The sequence below is a fragment of the Dicentrarchus labrax genome, unplaced genomic scaffold (assembly GCF_905237075.1).
Source record: "Dicentrarchus labrax unplaced genomic scaffold, dlabrax2021, whole genome shotgun sequence".
Classification (NCBI taxonomy): domain Eukaryota; kingdom Metazoa; phylum Chordata; class Actinopteri; family Moronidae; genus Dicentrarchus; species Dicentrarchus labrax.
Window position 1 is genome coordinate 998,452 of NW_026136875.1, and position 9,263 is coordinate 1,007,714.

At 40.7% G+C, this 9,263-nt stretch overlaps 1 protein-coding gene across 2 annotated transcripts; it reads right to left on the reverse strand.

Annotated features, from left to right (window-relative positions):
• Positions 1-3: 3 nt before the first annotated feature.
• Positions 4-3,660, reverse strand: LOC127360488 (uncharacterized). Of its 2 annotated transcripts, XM_051394926.1 has the most exons (4): positions 3,136-3,660; positions 2,522-2,727; positions 1,660-1,774; positions 4-1,284 (listed from the first exon to the last, which is right to left on the reverse strand). In XM_051394926.1, the coding sequence occupies exons 1-4, from the start codon at positions 3,598-3,600 to the stop codon at positions 1,099-1,101; spliced, it is 972 nt and encodes a 323-aa protein (XP_051250886.1). In that variant the 5' UTR covers positions 3,601-3,660; the 3' UTR covers positions 4-1,098. The 2 variants fall into 2 exon arrangements, with proteins under 2 accessions (XP_051250886.1, XP_051250887.1); XM_051394927.1 differs by lacking the exon at positions 1,660-1,774 and having other exon boundaries at positions 1,112-1,284; positions 3,136-3,659.
• Positions 3,661-9,263: the final 5,603 nt, after the last annotated feature.

Below are 9,263 nucleotides of genomic sequence, written 5' to 3' on the forward strand. Positions count from 1 at the left end.
ATCTCAATTCAATTCAATTTTATTTGTATAGCGCCAATTCATAACAGAAGTTATCTCAGGACACTTTTCAAATAGAGCAGGTCTAGACCGAACTCTTTATAATATTAATTACAGAGACCCAACAGTACCACCATGAGCAAGACCTTGGAGACAGCGGCAAGGAAAAACTTCCTTTAAGAGGCAGAAACCTAGGACAGACTCTTCGGCTCTAGGTGAGCCAGGGAGAGAGAAAGAGAGAGAGAGAGAGAGACAGAACAGAGGTAAAGACAGAGACATTTCACAGTGTGAGTGTATTATAACACACTGGTTGTGTCAGTTGCAGTACTTCAGTACATGTGAACTGGGTCACTGGTTACTCAGAATGAATTTAAACTCCAGCGAGGACCAGCAGGTTGCAGCACGTGATCCTTTGTCCTGAAACCATCAGTCACTCAGAGGACAGCAGCGGTGGAGAGTAAAGTTGGAGGTACTTGTACTGAACCAATCAATAGTCTGGATGGTCTCCGGTGTCTTTCATTAATGCACACACGTTTTATTGATCATTAATTAATTATAAATTACATAAAATTCTGACAGAGTTTGTGATCAGAAGATAAACACAACAAAAGATCTACACATAACGATTTGAGGTTAATCTGGCAGAGGGTCCTTAATTGTCAGATTGATGAAGATACATGGAATCAAATTGTGGCTGATAATGGTAACTATATCAAAGAAACTAAAGGTAAATTGACTCAATATAAAATTTTACACCGGTATTACTGGAAACCATGTAGAATTTTCAAAGTAGGACTAATAAGTACCAACACATGCTGGAATTGCAAGACAGAGATGGGCTCATTCATACATCTCATGATAATAAAGTTGTGTGTTTGTACAGTGATAATACAGTTGTGTTTATACAGTGTTAATAAAGTTGTGTTTGTAATGTGTTAATAAAGTTGTGTGTTTGTAATGTGTTAATAAAGTTGTGTTTGTACAGTGATAATAAAGTTGTGTGTTTGTACAGTGATAATAAAGTTGTGTTTGTACATTGATAATAAAGTTGTGTTTGTACAGTTAGCATTAATGGGGATTGACAGTTAAAAACTACATTGATCAGATAAATGTATAAAAAGACAAACACACAGCTCTCTTTAGTGGAGAGAGACAGTTTGGCCACAGCTCTTTAACAATCTCTGCAGCTCCTACAAACGGATCATGAGGAGAACCCTTCACTGTAACTGGTCCTTTATCACAGAACGTCAGGTTCTCCCTCAGTCGCCCAGCATCAAACTGCAGAACCTGAAACAGAACCACAACCTGAACCACAACCTGAACACAACCACAAGCTGAACAGAGCCAGAACCAGAACCAGAACAAGAACAAGAACAAGAACCAGAACCAGAACAAGAACCAGAACCAGAACCAGAACAAGAACCAGAACCAGAACCAGAACCAGAACAAGAACCACAACCAGAACCAGAACCAGGATCAGAACCAGAACAGAAGAAGATGACGAGCTAACAGTGGATGTAGACTGTGATTAGAGGAAGTTAACTCTGGTTGTATAGAAACGTCCCAGACAAAGGTGTGTTGGGACATTTCCATACATTTGGTAGAAATGTAAATATAAAGGGCAGCTTTGTTTGATCACAGTCAGATAAAAACACGTCGTACCTGTCTGTCCACATGCAGGACCACGCCCACATTATCCCAAACATAGAACTGGTGAGGTTTACACGCCTCCCTCACCACCATCTGCTCTTCATATTGTCTGTGGACCAACTTATATCTGACAGAAACAGGAAATATTTCAACGTTCTCGTTTCAGCTGTGTTACACATCATTGACAGATTGAAAGGCAGAAGGCTGGAAACAACAGCTGGAAACAACAGCTGGAAACAACAGCTGGAAACAACAGCTGGAAACAACAGCTGGAAACTACAGCTGGAAACTACAGCTGGAAACAACAGCTGGAAACTACAGCTGGAAACAACAGCTGGAAACAGCAGCTGGGGGATCTAATGTGCACTGTAAAAAACAATATTCTGGTCATTTTCTAGTTTTTATCTTTAATTTCGCATAAAATCTTGTGTAATATTTTGTCTTCTTAATGTTTAATTAAATATATTTACACTGTAAAAACGATGCAATGAGCTATAAATACAGGGGAACACTGTTATAATACAAATAATCAGGCTTACAGCAGAGTGCTGTTATTATTTGATTTTTCTCTTTCTCTGGCGAAAAAATATATTTTAAACTTTTTATGTGAAAAAAAGTACATTTTCTTTAAATAAGCATTATTTTTATGATTGTGGATTGATGATTGGTGTGAATTCACACTATATTTGTGTAATTGAATGAATATTTCCATGTTTATAAAACATACACAGGAAGAACCTGTAAACGTACAGATATTTTGGTGGGATCAGTGGAGAGAGGAAGCAACGTCAGGCAGAAGATAACAGTCAGCAACAGGACAACCAGACAGGAAGCAGACAGCAGGTGTTACAGAACCTCAGTGCTCAGTTCCTACCTGTGTGTCTCACACATGGCCTCAGACCTCCAGATGAAGTGTCCGTCTCTGTAAGTGCACACAGAGTTTGGGTCGTCAGTCAGCAGAGGAAGGTCTGAGAACAGCTGCTGATTGGCCGGGCTGTGGACCAGCACCGCGTACATCACTTCCTGTTTGTACAGGATGGTCCTGAACACCCTCATGACGGGTTGAGCACCGGAACAAAACTGGAGACAGTAAGTAGTTTGTTTAAAAAGTGTTTTTTTTAAAAAGCAACCAAAACCACTAATAATAATAATAATAATAATAATAATAATAATAATAATGATAATAATAATAATAATGTTTTTTTATGTAAAAATTAATTCATAGTGAAGTCTTTATCGATCAGTCATTATCCATCTACAGACGCAGCACCAATAGTTGTCCAGCAGATGGCACCATTTTGACCATCAAATTCTCTGAACAGTGAAAAGAGGGTTTTCCTTTCATTTCTCTAATTTGTATCTTAAAAATGCATAAAAAGCATCACAACATGCGACACAGTGTTTTACAGAAGCTGCTGTGAAATCAGGACTTTTAGGCCACAACAATCCTTGACTGACCCTGATAAACCCCAATCTGACCCTCAGTACCTGGTCTCTGTAGGCCTTCAGAACCTCCTCCAGGGGGAAGGTGAAGCGGTACGAGCCCAGCCTGGAGGACTTCATGAAGGCCGGGGAAGTTGCAAACTTCTCCAGGAAGCTCTGCTGCTTCTGGGCCTGCTCCTCTGTCCGGTCTGGGTAGGTGGTCTCCAGGAGCCTCCTCTCAGCGGACCTTATCTCATCAGATCCCACAACCAGACTCCACCACAGCAGAGAGCCATCAGCCGGGTTCCTAAAGCCACCGTCCCTCCTGATCCCACGTAATCCAGCTTGGTCGGTGTCGTGTTTCAGATGAGACACATGAAACTCTGGTCGGGGGTACGCTGGGATGTGGTCTTTGAAGAGGTACCGGTTTTTCCAACCTTCTTCTTCTGCTTTCTTTCTCAAATCCTTCAGTTTCAAGTGCAGACCTTTAAACACGAGGTTGTGTCCTCTCCGGTTGAAATGGCTCGTCATGCTCAGACTCGGGACTGATTTAGAAGTCTTCAGTGTGAGCTGCAGCACAGAGAACTGATCTCTGATCTCAACAGGGAAATTCATTAAAACCGCACCCAGAGGAGTGGCAGCATCCTTAGTAAAAGTGGTCCAATGAGAACCTGGATGGAGCGTCAGCTGTCACACACATTTGTCCATCCACAGCAGACTGATGGTGACACTGATTTACCCTTTGGTCAAACATTAAAAACATTAAAGGCTTCAGATCAGATCCAGTGTCCTCAGACAACCATCGGAGAGGAACCTGGTTGAACTGGTTCAGCAGTGATTGATCAGACCGACATCAGATTGAAGGAACATTTGAACCATCACCTGCTGGCTTCTCATCAAACGTGAAGCTCAAAGCAGGAATGTGAAACTTCATGAAACAGGTTTTTACAGTGTTAGAATCTGTGCAGAAGTTCAGCTGGTTACATCCACGTTCATGTTTCTGCATTTATAAATCTTTTAAATGAATAGAAACACATAGAAATCAGTCTACAGGCAGCAAAGGAACAAAGCTACACTACAACCCGTTCACTCTCTGCTCACACACACTGATTATTATAGAGACAGAATTCAATTCAATTCAATTCAATTTTATTTGTATAGCACCAATTCATAACAGAAGTTGTCTCAGGACACTTTTCAAATAGAGCAGGTCTAGACCGAACTCTTTATAACATTATTTACAGAGACCCAACAGTACCACCATGAGCAAGACCTTGGAGACAGCGGCAAGGAAAAACTGCCTGTTAAGAGGCAGAAACCTCGGACAGACCCTCTAGGTGGGTGGGAGAGAGAGAGAGAGAGAGAGAGAGAGAGAGAGAGAGAGAGAGAGAGAGAGAGAGAGAGACAGACGGAGAGAGACAGAGAGAAAAAGAGAGAGAGAGACACAGAGAGAGAGACAGAGAGAAAAAGAGAGAGAGAGAGAGAGAACTTCATTCTCATGAAATTTTACAGCGTTAGAATCTGTGCAGAAGTCCAGCTGGTTACATTCACATTCATGTTTCTGCATTTAAAAATCTTTTAAATTATTGTTTGTTTTAATTTATTTTATTTGATGATAAAGAAATGATAATTTCCATTCTTTTATCAATTAGACAGTTTATTGACTTATAGAACAGCTGAGGTTGTGCAGATTTGAATCAAACCAGTGGAAGTTAAAACACTTAATCGTCTGAAACACGGATATTAGTTTTATTTGAGTTTGAGGATCTAATTTTCAGTTAAACACAGATATTATATCAGCAGTTTGAATTCAACTAAAAGCTCCCTGCACCAAACTCCCTTTAAGAAATATCACATTTTAACAATTCCTAACGTGTTCATAACAACACGTAACACTAGAAACACGAGCTAAAGGCCTTCATATGTCCACAGTCTGACTGTCAATACAGGATCAATATCATCAATAAAGATACAGTGTCTGTCAGCCATTTGAATCACCAGAGTCACATAATAACACACACAGAGTTCTGGGAGCTAAAATGAGTGTTTTTATGAAAGGAGTCTGGTGGAAGAGCTCAGGTCTCTGTCAGAAAGTCTTTCATTGGTTGGAATCATGTCCGACGTCCTGCTGTGATTCTGTAGGTAGCTTCCTGTCTTACAGCAGACTCTCCTCCCTTTCATCCAACCGGTTGTTTGAGTCCCATCGATTATATCAGAGAGCTCACCTGTGACGGACAGCAGAGATAAAGACCCAACCGACTCACATTGTGAGGACCTTTAACAATCACACCTTTAGTGGCTGAGTCTGACTTGTGCTTTGGATTCAGTGCTGTAGAATAAGAGTTTAGAATCAGACCAAAGGGCGAACCAAAGCTCGGGCTCTAAAACACTGACAGCCCCTCGAGGAGCTTCATTTATAGTGGGGTTCCGTGTATGGGTAATTTCTCATTTTCATTTCAAATTGATGCAAAAGTTTTGTTTTCACTTCTAAATTGATTGTAAGGGTCTATAGAACAATTTTGGTTCGAGGGTCAAGCAAGCCGATCAAAAAATGGCCCTGTAGGGGACGTGACGGCTCCCGAGCCACCACCAGCCCTAACAGAATATGGTAACTGTTGATTAGATTATCCGATCTGAACATAATAAGTATGTATTGATTAAGGATCAGGAGTAGCAACTGATATTTCTAGCATATGGCCGATATAAGCCATATTTTGTTCAGTATCAGAGCATAACTTCAAAAATAGACAGAAAATCATAGGCCCGGTGATGTAAAACAGGTGTTTTTTTAATAATCTTATAATATAAACATGCAGTCACAGACTCTACAATACAGTATAATTTTTTAATAATCTTTCAACTGTACCACAAAAAGGTGGTGAGTAACAGCTTAAACATTTGCTTGAATAACTCCTTGTTCAATAGTTAAATTGACTAACAAATCCCATGTACATGGCAGTACTGGAAATGACTATGTTCCTACTAGTTCTCACACTTGCACTTGCACAGACGTGTACACTTCAACTTTGCTTTCATGCACTTGCACCAAGAGCTGGTAGGCCTACTTGAACAAGTACTTTTACAAGTGCACTTCACATCCAGATTCAATACATCTTTGGCAAGGAGCAGCGTGGTCCAAATGGGAAGCAGCTTGCCGTCCTCTTCTTTCCATCAGTGGGTTTGGGGACATTTTCATACAATATATATACAATACACAAATACAGATGCATACCTTTGGGCTGTCGTCCAGATGCTTGCTTGGAAGACACTCCTTATGAGATGTTGATCCAAAGCATCACTCGTTGGGGGGAATTCTCTCCACATCCCTAGCCTTCTGTGAAAATAGCCTCATTCAGAGAAGATCAACATCATTCTCCTCATTCTCCTCATTGGAATACAGCCGACAGACCAATTTTGCCGCCACTTTTTTCATCCTTGGTAATGTTTGGAATGGAGTGTCGACAATCGCTGCAAATTCTTCCATGGGGAATGGCACTTTGTGCATCAACTTGCAGCAGGATCGCTTGCCCTTGAACTTAAAGGAAGATGTGCTGTCTGATCCAGTGAATGTGTGGAAGAGAGCCATGGCTTTGCATGTTGTCATGCCTACGTTTGTGGCGATTGTGTTCAGGGATATCATTCTGGTTATCTTTCCAGCTTTAAAGGTGATCCAGATTTCGGCAGCTGCATTCACAGTCTTGATGTGATGAAAATTACTCAGAAGGATTACAACCACATCTGTGTCTCCAGTATGCACCAACCCAAGTGATGATGTTTGGAGGGCGTGGAGGAGATGTACTAAGACAGGAGTATCAGCTTCCTCATGGTTGCATTGATCCATTGGTTGACCGTTTCCAACATGGTGGACTTGATCAGCTGCAGTGACATAGACATCCTTGTCATCTGGGAACTGTCCATCTGTTAACAACTTATTTGAAAGGAATGAGAACAGCTCTTTCTTGTTGCCAATGCTTGCCAGAAACTTCTGCCAATCTCCTGGGATTTTGGCCATACCAGATACACATTGTCGGGTGCCCGTTCCTCGCTTTTCCCTTGTGCCTCCTTTGATTGTTAGTTCATGATACTGGTCCCAGATGATGTCTACTCTTGTTGATCGTTTTAAGTCATGGTGAACTCTTGGGCAGAATACCTTGCCAAAATATGAGTCGAAGGTCTTCCCTTGGACACTTGTGCCAGGAAGAGAATGTATTAGCACTCCACCATCAATGACAATGAAGTCATAAACACCTGGCACAACTAACTTGTCATCTATAGAAATGTTGCTACTCGTACTGGCTTCCATGATGTATACCAACAAATCTGACTTGGTACAAGAGTTGAGTGCTCCTTCAGATGACAATGCAGGTGGGTATGGGGAAGATTTGTGACGGAAGAACCCTTCCAAATCCCCCCCACGGCTGTCTAGCACAATAAAAGCTTTCCCATAAAGCTCAGAGTGATGTTTAAAGTGCTGCATTCTCAGCTTACTCCCGGTCTTCTTCTGTGTTTTCCTCTCATGGAACAACAATAAGTTGTTTCACTTGACAGATACAGCAGCAGCTGCAGACTCACACACCTTGTTGTCTAATGTAACCAGGTCTTTACTGACCTCCTCAAAGGGATTTCCATTGCCCAGCAAGACCTCCATCAGGTCTTTCACATGCCGTTGAAATCGAAGCTGAGATGCAGATCCTTCCTCATGATGAGGACGTTCTTCACAATCTTCGTTGTCATCTACAGTGATAAACTGCTCAATGACACGGCTGATTTCCGGGCCAGTCACAACCCAACGTTCCAACATCTCAGGGTTCTCTATCAGACCAATTATGCTACCAACTCCTTTCACCCTTTTGTTGGCCTGCTTGTGTGCTTGATCAATTGGTACCAAAATACTGTATATGAAATACAATAAATAATAAACACCTTCCCTTAATCACAATACTCAGGACATTGTACAAAGTTAGGAATTAAAATGAAAACAATTTCTTCCTCAGCATAGCAGCCATTCTGTAGCTATTAATATATATAATTTGAAAAAAGTATGAAAATTGGCAGCCATCTTTGATTTTTGCCATACCATAATATTCAAAACCTCCAAAGACAAAGACAGTATCATGGATCCTGGTGGAGCCTCCTGCCATGGTCCTGCTTGACTGTCATTGTTTATATCACTGATATTATTGTTATTATTATTATTAAGACTGTCTCTGTCTCTCTCGCTGTCCTCAACAATGATTACTAAATACTGACTCTCATATATACAAATTGTCTCAAAGAAGGACTTTCCCAAACCCTCAGTGACACCCAGTCAGGATTTATGAGAGGTTGATCAATGTATAACAACGAGCACCGAGTCCTAGACCTGCTTGAATACAGTGATTATATCAATGATGATGGCTTTATTCTTTGTCTGTATTTGTATAAAGCTGTTGATGTGGTAGAACAGATCTTTGGAACTGAGTGGCTTTAGAGAGAATTTCAGAAACGTAATGAAATGCTTTTATCACGACAGCAACAGCTCAATATCTTTATCAGGTGGTTCTTCCCCTCGTTTTACAGTGAACAGAGGTAGAAAACAAGGCTGTCCAATTTCACCATCACTCTTCTTAGTGGCAGCGGAAAGGCTCTCAGTTCTTATCAAAAGTTCACATATTGTAACCAGATGAGTAACCAGATATGTTGTAACTCAGATAATGCAGACCTTGTGCTCATGTTTTGGAAATGTACAGATTGAAGTTTTTTGGAACAACCGTTATAAACATATATCAGAAATACTGCAGCCAGTAATTACACTGGACCCCCCAATATCTATTCTGGGTGAAGCAGAAATGCTCAAAGAGATTAATAATGAGGAGAAGAAACTAATATGATTAATAATGACAGCAGCAACAAAATGTACATTAATGAAGTGGAAATCCAACATCCACCTTCAATAAAACGATGGTGGACAGAACTATTGTCATATTGCCCCCCAGAAACAATCCTGTACAATGTTAAAGGGCAACCAATGAAATGTGACAGGATGTGGGGCAAACTTGTTCCCAATATACAAACAATAGAGGGGCAGTTATTGCTATAGATATATACATTTGTGTATGAAGTGAGGCTGTGATGGATTGTTGATATTAATGACAGTCTGAGAATTATGAAATGGAAAAATAAATCAGATATTGAGCAATTGAGTGTTTTTGAGA